This window comes from Geospiza fortis, unplaced genomic scaffold (genome assembly GCF_000277835.1).
Source record: "Geospiza fortis unplaced genomic scaffold, GeoFor_1.0 scaffold213, whole genome shotgun sequence".
Taxonomy (NCBI): domain Eukaryota; kingdom Metazoa; phylum Chordata; class Aves; order Passeriformes; family Thraupidae; genus Geospiza; species Geospiza fortis.
Window position 1 is genome coordinate 2,353,685 of NW_005054399.1, and position 16,973 is coordinate 2,370,657.

Here is a 16,973-nt window from a genome sequence, read left to right on the forward strand (position 1 = left end):
GGGCCGGGGATCCTCGCACCCATCTCGGGTCTCGCAGCAATTCACCAACACGTCTGCCTTAAATGCTGGGAAACGGCAGCTGCTGCCAGCGCTGCGTTAGGTGGGATTACAGGGATAACAGCGTAAATGTCTTGTCCAAAAGGGCTGCCCAGCCCTGGCGCTGGCTGCCCAGGGCAGTGTTGGAGTCCCTGGAAGGGTTAAGAAGCCGTGTGCATGTGGCACCTGGGGACATGAGTTAGTGGTGGCCTTGGCAGTGCTGGGGCACTACTGGGAACACTCGGACTTGATAGTTAGCTTAGAGGGCTTTTTTAAACCTAAATGATCCCATGATAAAATACATATTTAAAGTTTAAAGGTACAGCTGGACATTTGTTGTTTGATGCTTTGCTTTGTTTTTTAGCATTAGGTTTTTTCAAGTGCTAAAGATTAGATAAGATTATTGAAAGACTACCTATTCCTGCAAGGGCTGCCACCCCTCCTCACTGGCTGCTCTGTGTTCCTGCAGAAACAAGCCATCAGGCTCTCCAGAACATGCCCAGAGTCCTCCGGGAAGTGGAAGTCTTGAAACAGGAGGCAACGTTCCTGAAGGAGCAGATGATCCTTGTTAAAGAGGATATAAAGAAGTTTGAAGAGGATACAGCTCAGTCCATGCAGGTCAGTTCTTAATGTTTGTTTGCAACTTGTGAAATTCTAAAAGTTACAGAGCTGTTCATGTGAAATAACCTTGTGAGCTTAAGATAAGTAAAATCACTTCTTTTAACATCAGTAGTGGAAAGGTGGGTGTGACACAGCTGTGCAGTCTGCATGTCCTGAGGAACAGCTGCTCAGGTGTCTGTTCAGAGCTGCTGGTACCTGGCTGGGGACGATGGTTTCTGCATGGGGTGCAGAGCATTTTCAGGCCAAATGGATACTAAAAGAACAAGACCAGAATTCAAACTAACCTGTTATTTTACTTTGAAAGATGATTTTATATCTCTCTAGCTCCTTCAAACCATTCCATCTTCTTGTAGTAATATAATCTTTTCACACCTTTTTGTTTTTAAAGTTTAAGCAGAAGATAACTCCCAAGCACCTGTGAGAGCCATTTTTTATTTCAGGGGGAACATGGTGTTTTTTTCCTCAGGTCCTGGTAGAGATTGACCGGGTGAAGTCCAGGATGCAGCTGGCTGCCGAGTCACTTCAGGAAGCAGACAAATGGAGCACACTAAGTGCAGATATTGAAGAGACTCTTAAAACACAGGTAAACACTGAATTATTTGGTATTTGTGCCTCCAGCTTTTCAGGGAGCTGCGTTTAAAAGTCGGGTTTTGAGGCGGCTGTGAAACACGTCCCTGGTGCTGATGCTGTCTGAGGTTGCCCTTGGTAACAGGCTGCCTTTCCTGCTGGCAGGACGTGTCCCTGATCTCAGCCAAGCTGACGAGCATGCAGAGCAGCCTGGCCATGCTGGTGGACACGCCGGATTACTCAGAGAAGTGTGTGCACCTGGAGGCGCTGAAGAACCGCCTGGAGGCCATGGCCAGCCCCCAGATTGTTGCTGCTTTCAACTCCCAGTCTGTAGGTCAGTAGCTCCTGGTGGCATTTACTGTCAGCACTGAGTTCATGGTCTTTAAAACAGATTGGGTGGAGAGCTGGTGTCCTGAAGCCTCCTGGCATTGGCTTCTGAGCTTCTCCTGGTGGAGCAGATGCCCTGGAATGTTTTAGGCTCTGCAGCTGTCTGCAGGCCAGTGCTGCTTTGACTTTCCTGTGGTTTGGGGTACCTGTGGCCACTGCAGGAAACAAGAAGATGACAGGATTTTATGGGCCACGTGGATGTACTGCTCAAATAAGCAGAAGGGCCTTGGCTTTCTGTTGTCATGGTGTTATTGGTGTAATCAGGAAGGAAGTTTGTTTGGAAGCGTTCTGACTTCCTACTACTTTGTAAAACCAGCTTTATAAATTCTCCTTAGAAAATTGGTCTTTTTGGACAGTTCTTTGTGCTGTTCCTTCTCTGTGCTGATGTCAGTGCTTCTGAAAAGTAGTTGTTCAGGTTGTTGACACTTATCTCTGTGCACCTCGAGGTCCTGCAGGGATCTGGGGCTGTGGGGTACAAACCAGACTTTTGAGGAACCTGTGTTTCTAAGCTGTGTGCAGGAGCAGCTGTGCCATGAGTCAGTCTGAGGCACAGGTGTCATTTTGAGGACAGGCGAAAGCAAAGCTGAGGTCTTTGTCAGGTATGCTTTATGTTTGTAAGTGCTGGCTTGTTTCTATAAGCTAATTCTTTCCTTCTAGGAAATGCTCTGGCTTTAATACTGGATGTGTTAGCACTATGTGCTGGTTAGGAAGGTAAATTCATTCATTATGTCTGCTGTCTGATCTTGTTTGAGGGTGGGTTTCAGGCAGTTCTGCTCCTGTTTGAGAAGATAAGTAAATGAAGATGAAATTGTCTCTTTCTGTGTAGACCATTGTGCCTGCTCCCTTAGAAGAGGAGTTCTTGCTCAGACTGATGTCTCACCCTCGACTTTGAGGCTGATCCTGATGCCTCTTATTTTGTTTTGTTTAGATCAGGCAAAAATGTTTGTTAAAGTGTTCACTGAAATCGATCGGATGCCCCAGCTCCTGGCTTATTATTACAAGTGTCACAAGGTAAGTGTTTTGGTAACACTTTAACGTGGAGGAATAGCAGGGAATTCTTGCTGGGCTCTGACTGCAGAGGGAGCTGCTGCCCCACGGATCTCAGCTGTGCTCTGCTGGGGGATGGCACCTGTTCCTCTCTGTATTTCCTTCTGTGCCTTCTCTTACTGGCTCTGACCAGCCTGGGTTACTCCCCGTGTTGCAGGAGTAATTCTGCATCCGGGGCCTTGTCCCTTCCTGCAGCAGACACAGGCTGTGTGTGTTCTGCTTGATTCTCTGTGCCTCATGGCTTTGCTTTGCTCTGGATGCAGCCATGTCAGCAGTAACTTTATTGCTGCAACTTGCCAGCTGCTGACTTCTGTAAACTCTTTTCAGGTAAGATTAAAAGTTGGAATTCCAGACAGTTCTGTAGCCATAACCTGAGCTTCAAATTTCTCACATGACTGTGACTTTTGAGGATTAAGTTCAAGGCTGGGGCTTGCCAAGTATTTCAACTATTATGTGGGGGTATCAGTTGCAATCTCATTTTATGAGTAAAATACCAATGTTAATTAAATCTTTGAATCACTAAGAAGCTGAAAGTCTTTTCCTTCTGTGGTGCTGAATTATATGTTATGCTGAAAGGGGAGAGGGGCACAAGGGGGAGCCTCATGTTTTGGCAGAAGTGCTGTGCGTGGGGAGTGCTGGGTTTGGCATAGCAAAAGCAGGACCTGTGGCCTGTCAGTTTTCTTCTCAGACGGTTCTGTTCCCCATCAGGTGCAGCTGGTGGCTGTGTGGCAGGAGCTTTGCCAGAGTGACTTGAGCTTGGATCGCCAGCTGACCGAGCTGTACGACACCCTGCTGGGCACCTGGCACACCCAGCTCCAGTGGGCAGCACAGGTGCAGTGCCAGGCTCTGCTGCTGGGAGGGGACAGGGCTGGGCACCCTCTGAATCCTCACACAGCCTTGAGGAGCTCCTGGCTGCTCACCCTGAGTTACGCTCTGGGCCTGCCTGGTGCAGGTTGGGATTTGCAGCCCTCTTACTGCTCCTGGTCCAGCCCTTGCAGACAGGATTTGAGCTCTGCTGTTCCACCAGCAGCAAGGTTGCTGTGTTATTGACATTAAAGCTGCTCTATCACTTTCATCTGTATCTTAAGTTAAAACTAATTTGTTGGTGTTGTAAATGTGTTCTGTTGCAAGACATTTGAAATGCCTGAGTTGCTTTATCTCTTGGCCTGGAGGAAGCCCTCAAGGTCACGCTGGACTGATGCATGTTGCTCTGTGTAAGATATCTGGGGGCTTCTGCTGTCACCCCTTGGAGTCTGTGTGCTTGTTTTCCCTGCCAAGAATAATGTAGGATCAAAAAAAGTTTTTGTCCTTTGGTGAAATGAAGAAATAAGTTCATATTGTTGAAGAGTTTTTCATCCATGAAGGGTAAGAGATTCTTATCTTCATATGACAAAGCCAGTGTCAGTGCAAGGCCTGTGCTGCAGAGGAGCTCAGTGTTTCATTGAAATGTATTTTTTCTGCCTAATGATTCGATGTGACTTACAGGTCAGATGTCAGGTTACATTTTAGCAGATATTCTTTGAACTGGGGATTGTGAGAAACAGCAGGTGGGGCATGGCTCATGTCACTCAGTCTCCTGTGTTGCTTCTGCTTTCTGAAAAACTCTGGGACCTTTCTGATGGTAAACCCAGCTTTCAAAGCAAATGAGCAGAATAGCTGATGAAAAAGTCACAATGAAGGCTGTAAAAAGTTTTATGCTAGTGGAGTGGCTGATTCTCAGCTGATTACAGACTTTCTAGCCTTTCCACTACTGACTTCTGCCTATCTGACCAGTAATTTGGTTGATATAGTCCTATTTCTTCATATTTTACTGATTCATGTTGTTTCCCAACACACCTGTGTAAACTTGAGTGCTCTGTTTCAAATGCCCTCTTCTGCCAGGTGTTTTTAGACTCACTCTAGTGCCTGTGTTCTGAATTCAGTTTTTGACCTGTGTTTCTTGGTGGCTGTACTCCATGTACTGCCCTAGACTTGCAGTCAGGCTGTCTGTGTGTAGGTCAGCATGACTCTTGCAGCCTGAGCTGAGCGCCTCTGGGTTCTTCATCCCTTGTGGGGTGTTCCAGGTTTGGAAGCTGCCTGCTGCTCTCTCTGCTGTGTGTCCTCTCAGGTAATGTGCTTTTGCCAGTAGCTCTTCTGCTGCCACAGGTTTTCAAGAACCCGCATGAAGTCGTGACTGTGCTGTTGATTCAAACCCTGGGAGCTCTGGTGCCTTCCATCCCTGTGTGTCTCAGCACTGCCATGGAGAGGACGGGCCAGGACACCAAGCTGGCCCAGCTGCTGGAGCTCCACGATGCCACTGTCCACTTTGCCAAGGGGCTGGAGGTAGCCATGCTGCCAAACCTCAGTAAGGCTCTGCCTCTGCATTCTGTCATTCTGTGCTGTCCCCTTTGTGAAGTCCCATTGTGGGATTTTGTTTAGTTTTAGGTGGAGGGAGGGATTATCTCTTCTAAGCAGTGCCCAGTTCCACGGCACTTGCACCTTTGTGGTTGTGTGTGTGTATCTTACACCTGAGCTGTTGACACAACACAGTTTCCTGAAGCTGCCCTGTCCTGAGCTGACTCTGCAGGGTAAATAGCATTTAGCACTTCTCCTTTTACAAGATTTACTGTTTCTTCTGTCTCCCAGACAAGGAAATGTCTCCAGGGAGGCAGCGAGACCCATTGTGAGAGATGACAAAGCAGAAAAGTTGAGGAGTTTCCTGGAGTTATCACATCTCACTAAACAAGAGAAAACCTGCTTGAAGGCTGCATCCATTGGATGCTTGTATTTGTTTTTGTAGTTTTTCTGTTGCTGCTGGCTTAGGGTTTAATCAGGTGACAATGCCCAGTGTTCTTTCTGAGCTGTTGGTAGTTTTTTCCCAGCAGCATCTTCAGTGTTTGCTTCCAAATCTGCCCTGTGGTTTCCCCTCCCTGGGACATTTGTCTTTTTGGTCATGATTGCTGAGTGATTCCTGCAAACCACACAGCAGTGAGGTGCTGTTTGCACAAGTTTACGCCTGACTGAGGCTGTTGACTATTTATAGACCCCTGTGAATTTGGTGGGGCTGCTTCAAAGGCTGACTGTGGGAAAATCCAAAATTAAGGCTAATGGAGCATTTCTGATGCTGTGCTTCCTGTGTTTGGTTCCTCATAACATTGTCTTGAGCTGTTTAAACCCAGATTCTTTCTTGATCCTGTAAATTATGATTGCTGGGCAATGTCAGGGAGTGTGACTGTGTCTGTTGTCAGGCTGGTTGCATACACATCAGTCATTTTCTAGCTTAATTTGTGGTTCATTATAGAAATTAGTAAAAAGGACTTGGAAAAATAATGCCAGATTGTAGAAGATGATGGAATAGGAAGACTAGTGTTGGACTGTTGTCTGAGTGTGTTTAAAAAACACCCAAGGCCTCTATTGCTATCTCTTTTAGTGTGGGGTAAGACATTTGAGAAAAGAAATATCTCAAGAATGGAAAGGCCAGGTGACTCAGCTGAGGAAACTCAAACCAGTTCCTGTGTGTGTGTGTGAGGGGAGGGCTCAGCTGTGATTCACAGGATAATTCAGTTTGGAAGGGACCTTGGGAGATGATCTGGTCCAGTCTCCTGCTCCAGGCAGGATCTGCTGTGAGGTCAGACTGTGCTTGGTCTCGAAAGTGTCCAAGCACAGAGGCAGTGCTGGCTTTGGACAGACTGCTCCATTGCTTTCCTGTCCTCAGGGTGTGAAAGTCTTTTCTGATAGCCAGGATTCAAAGTAAATTTGGTCTGCTGCAGGTTGGGGTTTGGCAGAGCTTTGTGAGAACAGCTGGTGTCCAGTTCTGATTTGGGCAGTAATCATTCAGCCCTGCTTTGTGTTTGGGTTGGCAGCTCCCTGCTCAGGCATGGCACTGAGAGGCTGAGTTTGTGCTTCACATTCAGCTCTGGGTGATGAACACTGGCACAGTAGTGCTGAATGAATTGAATTAGTGTCAATTATTTTAAGTGTGAACTAGGCTTTCTGATAAATGAGGATTGCCCCTGTTTGACGCCGTGGGAGTAATGTGTTTCACTTCTCAGATGGCTTCAATTCTTCTGCTGTAGGTTGGAATGTTTGATAGATTTTTGTCACCCAGGCTGTTTTGGGTCAGTGAGTGCTAATTTTCTTGAGACACTTGTTGAGGTAGAACATCTTGGTTTTAGGAAGCAGGTAGAGATAATAATCTTGTTTCTAAAAAAATAAAAACCAATCTGTGTAGTTGAGATTGAAGCTGTTGGGCAGCATTCCAAGCCTGTGCAGGCAGCATGCTTTAGTAGCTTGAAATGAGGCTTTTAGTAGCATATTCATCTCTTTGTAGACTAAACATGTGATTCTTTGTAGAGGAGCAGAACCTGGTGAAAGTGATGGAGCTCGTGGAAGTGGTGTACGCTCCCTACAAGCCCTATCAGCTCGAGTATGGAGACCTGGAAGAAGAGAATCTCCTCATCCAGATCAGTGCAGTGCCCTTGGTAATGTACCAGTCTTTGCTCAGCTGTGCTGGGAGAGGCTGAAGCTTCCACGAAACACTGGGGTCTCTGTCACAGTTACTGCTCTCTTTGCCCCTCTCCTTTTTGGTTATATTTCCTTTCATTTGCAGAAGATTCTGCTGTTGGCAGAGCTGTTTTTCCCTGAGGACCTGGGGAGCTCAGGGTCTGGCAGCCTGGCTGTTGTTGCAGTCTGTGGGCAGGAGGGTGGGAGCGCCAGCATGGCTCTGCCTCGGGAGTTTCACAGGAAAGGAGGGTACCAGAGAGCACTGTGTTACACGAGGTGTGTTTTCTCTATTGCCTGGAAGGAGAGCCAGGCTCAGCTTTGTTGTTCTGTTGTTATTTAGGAGCATTGGGAAGTGATTGATTGTGTCCAGGAGCTGAACCACTCCGTCAGCAAACTGTTCACGCTGGCGGCCGGAGCCATCGACAGCTGCGTCAAGCTCACGGATGGCCTGGGGGTGTGTGGCCTGCTCAGGGCCCTCAAGGCCCTCTTCTCCAAGTAAGCTGCCTTTAGCTACTGCTCCATTCATCCTGAGCGTGCAGTTTGTGGCCAAGGACCTGGTAGTTTATGGAAAATGGCTGAGAGCAGAAAGTCTCTGACTGTACCATGAGTCATCAACATCCCCCTTGCTGCTTCATTCGAGCACAGGCTGTTTTCTAGAGGAAGAATGGAAGATTTGTATGGCTAAATCAAAGGCTTGCCAGCTGTTTCCGATTCTGGTTGGGGAGAGTTTTCATTTTTAATAAATACTTTTGAAGGAGAAAACGTTTCCCAAAAAAAATAAGGCAATTAGGCTGATGAAAGTAGATCTCAGTGGGGAAATAAATCTGGAGGTTGAACTTGATCATCTTGGAGGTCTTCTCCAACCATATTGATTCTATGAATATACAGTTACTGGGACAAGTGACCTCACATTCAGCATCTGCCTGTAAGTCTGAGATAGCCCACAGAGTGAGATTCACTCTTGTCTTAAAGTATCACTTTCCTATTCCTATACTGATTTACTCTGTATTCCTTCACAATGCCGAAAGAGCTGCTCACAAGGTATGAATCAGGTATTGCTGCCCTTTGGGAAGGGGAAAGAGGAAAGCACAAATCTCTGATCTCACCTTCTTTATAGGCAATTAGAGAGCCATGTACCTGCCTCCAGCTTATGGGCATTATTAAAAAGAAAATGGGGGTGGGTGGAAAACAAAATGTTCTTCTCTTTATCCGTGTTCTCATCTGGGGAGTAGCTGAGAAAACAAATTCATGAGATTGTTGTCACCATGTTCCTGGAGTAAGAGCCAAGTGATGTTGGAGTAGCAGGAGCTGTATAAAGTTTTCCTGGTCTTTCCTAGGAGATGGCCAATGTAGTGGTAACTAAAATATCTCACTCCTTCCTTCTCATGGGCAGGCAGAGTTTCTGGTAATTTGCAGGCAGCAAACTGAGGCAGCCACACAGCGTCTTTTGTGCTCCTTGTCTTCTGGTGTGGGCTGTGGCTGATCAGTTCTTCACATCCACCTGTTTGGAGTGGAGCCAGGGTATCTCTTCTGCGCTCCTTTTAGTGTTTCTGGTTCTTTCTGGGCCTTGCAGACGACTGACTGAACCAGTCACAGGACATGTCTTGGTGCTGCTCTCCAGCCTGTTCTCTTATGCTGGTGCTTCTCTCTGCTCCTTTTCTCGCTGCAGGTACACATCTGACTTCACAAACACACTGCAGTCTATACGAAAGAAGTGTAAACTGGATGATGTCCTGGCAGATTCCCTGTTCCAGGAGGACTGGACTGCCTTCCAAAACTCTGTCCGGTAAAGGATTTGGGTTTGTTTGTCTGTCTCAGAGCTGATTTTTGTATCAGAGCTGAAAGGGAACTACTTGGGGTCAGTTTACACAAGTTCTCAGAGCAGAACACAGGGCTGAGCTCGCTGTGCTGCTGGGAGCACCAGTGTCAGTCGTGGGTCTCAGGTTGCTCCTGGCACGGGGAGGGCTGTGGGGCTCCCCACCCTGCCTGGAGCAAGGCTGATCTCATGTCACTTGTAATATTAGCAGCTCTTAGGATTTTTCCCAGTGACACTGAGCTGGCCTTCCCACGATGACAAGAAGTAGCATATGGATGAGGCCATTGGGCAAAAAAAAATCAGTTATCAAATGGATGCAGAGTTAACCACCAGATTGACTCTTGACTGATGTGTGGGCTGTGGTTTGGTTATGGCTTTTCATAATTACTTGACATGGGTCTGAGATGGGTTCTCTGAGGGGGGTCTGGCATTATCTGCCTCAAATCTCACAGTGTGTTTTTGTCTTGTTCTTTCCCAGGATAATTTCCATTTGTGGTGAACTCCTTCATCAGTGTGGAGACTTTGAGCAGCAGCTGGCCAACAGGTGAGCACTGGTTACCTTAATTCAGAGCTGCCAGTGTAGGAACCAAGTTGAAAGAAAACAAACTCCAAGGTGTTTTGGTTGCATAGACCATGGAGGGAAAGGCTCCACTGATTCCCCTTCCCCATGCTTTGACATGCCAGAGATGGGACATGGACTGTTCTGCCCAGTCATGTTCCTGAGGCAGTCCCAAGAATCCTTTTCCAGTGGGCTGCCAGATGGGGGTCAGGAAGGAATTTTCCACCAGATCAAATTGGCAAGATCCTTGTGACACGGGGCGTGAATCACGTGCTGAAATGTGTGGGTGTGCCTTACCTGATGGGTTCCCTGTAACCTGAGCAGTGTAGGCACAGGCAGCACGTGGATCTTGCTGCTCCCTGTTGTAAGCAGTGCACTGCCCAGGCTGTGGTTTCTTGAAGTGCTCGGTGTGACTGGAGGAGAACCCAGCGTGCAGTGCTCAGTGGGGCCCCTCTGCCCTCCCAGAACACAAACCCCGCTGTTCTCCCAGCACTTCTGCAGCTGGTGAGCTGCACAGTGGAGGAGAGGCTGGCTGCAACTGGGGTCTCTGTCAGTGAATGCTCTCCCTTGAAGTCACTCAAGGGCAGTGCTGGTCCCTGGGCCAGCATGAGGACAGGGCTGCTGAGTCCAGAGGATTCTGCTGGTGACTTTTGTGTACTTGTTTTCAGGATTTTGTCAACTGCTGGGAAGTATCTCTCAGACTCCTACAGCCCTTGCAGTTTTTCTGGCTTGCAGGACACCAGTTCTGCAGAAAAGAAGAGCTCCATAAAAAATCCCTGGCAGGAATACAATTATCTCTCGAAGGATAATCCATCCGAGTATGCCAGCCTTATGGAAACACTTTACACCCTGAAGGTAGCCCTGGTGCCTGGAGAGCCTGCCTCTATTTCAGTGTGCTCTTGGGCCCATATTGGGTAGATGACACCTGGATTCCCCCTCCAGTCTAGTGACTTTTCATGCTGGGCTGCAGCCTTTCCATGGGCTGTGTTCTGCAGAGACACTGATACACAGAGAGATGAAATGTCCAAACCCAGGAAGTCTGGACTCATTCCATCTCTCCCCAGATCCTGGCTCTGTTTTGTGAACAAGCCCTTATCAGCTCAGGTGAGGGAGATTTTATCACACTGAGCATTGGGAAGGTTGTGTTGGAGCCATCTCAAATTCTGGAGCCCACACACCACCTTCTGAGGCTTTCTCTGCCACTTAGGCTCTGCTGCCCTGTCCAGTCTGAGACAGAATTCTGCAGGATCATTCATGCATGGATCTGTGAACAGGATAGAATGGCTTTAGTTATCTTCTCGTGGATCTAAGTTATATTTGCCATCGTTGGTCACATGGAGTAGTGAATTCAAGGTTATGAGTTTTATTTCCTCAAAATGTTTTGATTTCTTCTGCACTTGGTTTATCTGCAGCTTTTGTGGTTCCACCTTCAGTGTCATGTGTCTGACTTCAAAGCTTGACTGAACTGTCCAGTTCCACAGGTCCTCTTCAGGTAGAACTTAATTCCATGCAGGGTATCAGTTGTGCCCTTTGAGTAAAAGGCAGTTTTGCTGCCTTCTCTGCAAGTTTCTCAGTATCCAGCATGTGCCAGAGCCTGGAGAGGCTGGAATGTGATGCTGATTGCTTGTCCTGCAGTTCAGGGAGCAGTGGCAGTTTCTATCTTGAATAACTGCTTGGAATAGGTCATTCCAAAAGAAATGGGCTGTGCTATCACAGAGAAAGCTCTGCTGCACAGGGATGGCCTGATAAAGCCCCCGTAGGTTAGCACAGCCCGTGTGGCACTGCAGGCTGGTGTGTGAGACTGTTTCTCTGTGTGTGTCAGGAGAAGGGCACCAGTAACCTCACGCTGCTGTCGCCGTCGCGAGCGGCCCTGGCGCGCCTGAACCAGCTGTCCCACCAGCTGGCCTTCGACTCCGTGTTCCTGCGCATCAAACAGCAGCTGCTGCTGCTGCCCAGGATGGAGGTGGGCACGGGGCTGAGCGCAGCAGGCAGGGCTGCCTGGGGGCTCCCTTGGGTCAGCGTTGCTGGGGGATCCCTTGGGTCAGCGTTGCTGGGGGATCCCTTGGGTCAGCGTTGCTGGGGGATCCCTTGGGTCAGTGTTGCTTAGCTGTCTCCTGCTCAGAACGGTTCTCCCTGGTGCTGCAGGCAGTGGAACATTTTCCCTTCCCTCACCCACAGCCTTTGCAGCACAGGTGTTTGAAGGCTCTGCTGTTTGTTTGAGCTGTTGCTTTTCTGACCCGTGTGAGCATGTTTCCCGCAGGGAGTTGGGCAGAAAAAGAGTGGGTGTTTTGGGCCTGAGGGATAATGTGGTGAACAGTTTTCCCACCATATGTGTTCTGCTTCCTAGAATCCTTTGAGTAGTCACAGTTCATGTTGTTGGGTCACCCCTTTCTAAAATGCTGGCAGGCTTCATGCTCTGGGAGGTCATGGATTCATCCTGCACTTTCTGCCTTACAGGGCTGGAGTTCTGGTGGCCTTGGTGAGACCCTGACAGATGACCTGCCAAACTTCAGCCTGACCCCTCTGGAATATATCAGCAATGTAAGAGAACTCAGCTGTCTTTCTGCTCTAGAAAACAAATTGCTGGGAACACTCCAGAGAGCAAAGACTTGCTTGGAGTAGCAGTTCTCTGTACAGGTCTTTCTTACCATGAGTGTTTCAGTGGCTGCTTCTCTGACCTTGTGAAAAACTGTTTCTTGTACCAAGTGTAATGATGCACGAGAGCCAATTTGTAGGTGAGTGAGTGGCTGTCAGGCTCAGCTCTCTGCTTTCAGGTGTATTTACTGCAGGTGACCTTTTCTGTGTAAAGGACTTGCCTTGCATTTGTTCAGTGACTCAGCTTTTGGTGTTTTTATTCTAGATTGGGCAATACATTATGTCTCTTCCTCTGCACCTTGAGCCATTTGTCACTCAAGAGGATTCTGCTTTGGAACTGGCATTACATGCTGGAAAACTGCCATACCCCCCAGAGCAAGGTGGGGTGAGACCAAAGGCTTGGGTGTCTGGGGAAAGGTTTCCCATCCTGACATCACAGGGGTGGCATGTGATACAGTGACAAAACCATTGGAGATCTCTTTCCTATCACACTGTTTCTTCCAAGAATCCTTTGGTAAAACCCAGGAGGAGCCGGTAAATAATGAGTAAAGCTTGTTTTTGTTTCATTCAAGCTGGAAGCTTTGGTTTGGTCTGTGTGAGTTTGGTGTTCATCAGAATGGTGGTTTAGGATCTGAAGAGTTCTGTTGGGTTTTGGCTCCTGTTCCTGCTCCAGGGGACTGGCCCTGCCTGCTGTGTCACTAATCCTGCTGCAGGTAACAGCAGTAGCCACCTAATGCCTTTCCCTGCAGCTTGGCAGTGTACCTGGTGTGCTGGGTTTAGTCTCTTTATGGTGTTATTATTTCCACAGACAGTGAAGAAAGCATAGAGCTTGGTATTTACAGTCTTCCTGGAACCTTCCACAAATACTCTTTAGTTCAGGCTTTTGCATTACTATTATGTCACCTTGGAGCATTTACATGTTGTAATGCCTTGATAACTTTGAAAACACTAATGAGCACAGACTGCCTTCAGGGCTGGAAAAAACCTCTTGTGAATCCTTGTCACTGCTGTGGTTTGCAAACTGCTCCTGGAAGAGGATCCTGTAGGAGGGGCCAGGCAGTGCCCTGTCCCAGCTGGTCACCATCAGCCCTTTGGAAGTGACTTACCTGGGGAGTAATCCAGGGAGTGTTTTGGGTCTGGAGCTCATGTCAGTGGTGTACAGCACAGGGAGAGTACATGACTGCTTAGATTACTCCAGAACCAGCTGATAAACTCTGACTCCCTGGATGTCCTGTGGAAGGAGCAGTTCAGATGTTATTAACCAGTTGTTAATTAGCTGTTCAGATGCTATTAACCAGTTGTTAATCAGCTGTTCAGATGCTGTTAACCAGTTAGGACTGTGTGCTGTAGGGTCAGGAGTGCTGGCTAACAGGACTGTGTGTGCAGGGGATGAGCTGCCCGAGCTGGACAATGTGGCTGACTACTGGCTGGGCTCCATCGCCAGGGCCACCATGCAGACCTACTGCGAGGTCATCCTGCAGATCCCACAGCTCACACCTCACTCCACCAAGCAGCTGGCCACGGACATTGGTGAGCTCCTGGGCACAACTCACGGGCTGCTGTCACCACGCAGGGCTCCTGCCTGGCTGGGAGCTCTCCGTGACAGGATTCCCTCTGTCACCAACAGCAAGGACAGCTTTCATTTCGCAGTGTCTGTTGCAAGTTAAATACCAATTTTTCCTTAATTTTGCAGACTATCTCATAAACGTGATGGATGCCCTGGGCCTGCAGCCCTCACGGCCGCTGCAGAACATTGTGACCCTGCTGAAGGCCAAGCCAGAAGAGTTTCGCCAGGCTGCCAAGAGCCTGCCCTGCCGGATGGCTGCTGGCATTGCAGCCATGAGGGGCCTGGAGGCTTAGCTGTGCCCTCCCTGCCCCTGGCATTGCAGCCATGAGGGGCCTGCAGTGCCAGCTGTGCCCTCCCTGCCTCTGGCCCCTGCTCAAGGACTCATCTCCTCAGACTGGTTTTCATTTCTGCAAGGACAGTGAAAAGATCTCTGGGGACACGGGGAATTTATTTCAGACTAACTTTTAATAAATGTCTTTGTCTAGGAAAAGCTTGTTCCTTTCTTCTATCTTTAGAAATAAGGAATGTCCTGCAGCCAAATTTCCCAAAACCTCTGGATGACCCTGAGTAGGTTGAGGAGCGCTGGAAATGTTCTGCCAGGTGCTGTAGAGTTCATGCCTTGTGGCAGCTTTTTCAGAGAATTTAATCTACTGTATCTGAGGTGATGGGGTAGCTGCAGCACAGCGGGAACTGCCTCTAGGCAGTGGCCCCTGCTCAGAGCTGTTGTAAATACTGGGTCAGGAAGGTTCTTTTCAGCTGACAGTCGAGGCTTGATAAAGCTCAGCCCTGAGAATAAAACCAGCTTTGTAGGTTGTTCCTGGTGCAATTTCACTATTCAACTGAAAGCCATGAAGTTTATAAGGAATTTAGGGGAAGTGGTGCTTCCTTGTAGAATTTATTACCATTTGTTATACAGATTTTTGTGAAGCAGCTGGTCTAGCCCTGGTGTGCTCTCCTGGGAGACAACGGGGCAGAATACAGGGGCTGGGCTGGCAGCTGAGTCTCGGGCACCTGCAGTGCTGCTGCAGCTGGAATCCCCTTTGCTCAGCTGGGCTCAGGCTGCTCTGGGTCCAGCTGGGGAGAGCCGGGCTGGGACTGAGCTGGAGCCAAGCACTGGAGACACTTCCCACTTTTATGAGATGTCAGACACCTCTGTGAGCCAGCTGTGACTGGAATGGTGAGCTGTCCCTGTCCTGCAGAGAATACTCTGTTCCCTTCACCTTGCTGTAAGGAGGGTGAAGCTCACCAGCCGTGCCTCTCCCACCCTTCCCCTGCCCCAGTGCTGCTGGGGAGGGCTTTGGGGCTGTTCCTTTGCTGCTGTTCGCCTGGGCTGGCAGCCAGCTGGGGCTGAAGTCATGAGGACAGGGTGAGCCAGCCTGGGACCTGCTGCCCGTCCCAGGGACCTGTTGGTGAGAGCGTGAGAGGAGATGCCCGGGTTCTTGCTCTCAGCATTCCCCATATTCTAGGAAATGTGCTCTGGTTTTTCACTGTTTTATCCTTTGGTGGCCTTTGCCGAGGATGGCACTGCGTACAGTGAGCACTGATTCAGGAGGGGAGGGTGTCAGGGCCTTGTTTCCCACTCAGCTGTGATATGGGATCAAGTGCCATCACTCTACAAGAGCTCTCCTGTGGGAAAGGAGGCTGTGCTTGTGTGTTTGTGGTACCCAGAGATGGAAATGGTCCTTTCAGGAGACAGGAAAAGTCTAGGACAGCTTGTAAGGACTGGATTCCTCTGTCTTTACAGATGTTTTTGCTGTCATGTGCCCTGTTGGCACTGTGGTGGGTTCAGGGGCTTGCTGAGCTCAGGCTCTGCCTGGGTGGGGTGGTTCTGTGCGTTTGGGGGCTGTTGGTCCTTCTCCCTTCAAACGAGAACCAGCTGGGGGAGAAAGGGCTGGGGTAGAGTGTGGACGTGTGAAGGAGGTACTCCCTGAACCTGGATTCAGTGAATTTTGAACACAGAATTCTGCTGTGTGGAGCAGAGTCAGCTGTGCTGGAGGCACCTCAGCTGTCAGATCGTCCCCCAGTTCCTCTGCCCTGCTGCTGGTGGTCATCAGCAACTGGCCCCACCATTTCCAGCATTGCCGAGGGGCTGGAGGGGCCCTGGGCACGCTCTGCCCCACAGCCCGGCAGCAGAGCACCCTGTGCTCGGGGATCTTGCTGTGCAGAGGGAGCCTGGACCCTCCTCTCCGCAGCTGTCCCTGCTGGGCGCCGTGCCCAGAACAGCATGTTCTGGTGCGAGGTTTAACCACAGGATTGTGCTTCCTCTTGAACTTCTGCAGAGGTACTTCAGTAAGGCCAGGCCCCGAGGGTTGTGATGGGTTCCTGGGAAAGCTCCTGGGGGCCCATAGCCAGCCAGGGACAGGTGAGCTCACTGCCCCACTCAGCTCAGCCCCACAGGCACCGCCAAAGGCCCCGAGTGCCCCCGTGTCAGCGTGAGCAGCCTGTGTTCTCCTCCTTGCAAGCCACTGCCATCAACCTCTTGCCAGCACTGCACTACCCCCACTGCCAGCAGGAAAGCTAAAGGCAACTTTTAAATCAACTTTTTATTATTGCAAGAATGATAATTAAACAGGCTGGTGCTTCCTCCCAGCCGAGTCTCTGTGGTGTCGTGTTCTTGGCACACCAACAGCTGTGCCCACCTGCACCATGAGTGGTACAAACCCTGGGCAACAGCACAACAGGGCACCCAGGGGCTCCAGCAGTGAAAGGAGAGTTCAGTTTCCATTGTAGTTGTTTGGGAATGGAAATTCTGCAGCCTCAGAGGTCAGAAGTAGCTTTGGTCCCATCCCAAGGCTCTGCTCCATGGTATGGCACACTCTGTGCCACAGCCCTGCAGCCAAGAGCACTGGAGAAGAGGGTAGGACGAGACAGTCTTTAAGGTCCCTTCCAACACAAACTCTTCTAGTGTTCTGTGATCTACCAGGCCACGGCCTTGCATCCACTGTGAGGACATCCTGTCCTCTCCCTGCCACCTACTCACTGGGAATTTCTTCCCACCCACCTGGTAACAAGAAACAGTGACATGATTTTACAGCAATACTGATGAACACAAGCCCTACACACTAAAGCCAAAGCCTGACTCTGAGGTTTATTGCAGGGTTTATTAGGCAGAGCTTCCTGCCAGCGATCAGTCATAGGAGAGGACAGCCTGGGCCTTTAATTCCCTCTGACTTTGGACAGACAGCTGCCCAGCCCGTGGCCAAGGGCGGCGGGAGCTGGCAGGACCCTGTGGTCACTCGGCGTCCGCGTCGCTGTCGGGGCCCAGCGTGTCCAGGGGCTGCACCCGCAGGGAGTCG

At 49.5% G+C, this 16,973-nt stretch overlaps 2 protein-coding genes across 2 annotated transcripts in view; one reads left to right on the plus strand and one right to left on the minus strand.

Annotated features, from left to right (window-relative positions):
* Positions 1-230: 230 nt before the first annotated feature.
* Positions 231-14,490, plus strand: COG7 (component of oligomeric golgi complex 7). The gene is made up of 17 exons (XM_005426033.2): positions 231-234; positions 506-654; positions 1,124-1,240; positions 1,390-1,558; positions 2,540-2,622; positions 3,367-3,489; positions 4,804-5,002; positions 6,991-7,118; positions 7,481-7,635; positions 8,810-8,926; positions 9,435-9,500; positions 10,184-10,370; positions 11,338-11,478; positions 11,973-12,056; positions 12,376-12,490; positions 13,497-13,640; positions 13,804-14,490. The coding sequence occupies exons 1-17, from the start codon at positions 231-233 to the stop codon at positions 13,968-13,970; spliced, it is 2,148 nt and encodes a 715-aa protein (XP_005426090.1). The 3' UTR covers positions 13,971-14,490.
* Positions 14,491-16,909: 2,419 nt separating this feature from the next.
* The window catches only part of SCNN1B (sodium channel epithelial 1 beta subunit), an 8,348-nt gene continuing 8,284 nt past the window's right edge, over positions 16,910-16,973 (minus strand). The window contains exon 13 of the mRNA XM_014309059.1: positions 16,910-16,954. Coding sequence (XP_014164534.1) covers positions 16,910-16,954 — 45 coding nt within the window. The remainder of the gene's footprint in view (positions 16,955-16,973) is intronic.

What these genes read in the sequence shown, in the direction of transcription:
- COG7 (XM_005426033.2), top strand. An exon ending in AAGAGACTCTTAAAACACAG is followed by an intron (nt 1,241 to 1,389) that starts GTAAACACTGAA and finishes TCCTGCTGGCAG; the next exon opens with GACGTGTCCCTGATCTCAGC. An exon ending in TGCTGCTGCCCAGGATGGAG is followed by an intron (nt 11,479 to 11,972) that starts GTGGGCACGGGG and finishes TCTGCCTTACAG; the next exon opens with GGCTGGAGTTCTGGTGGCCT.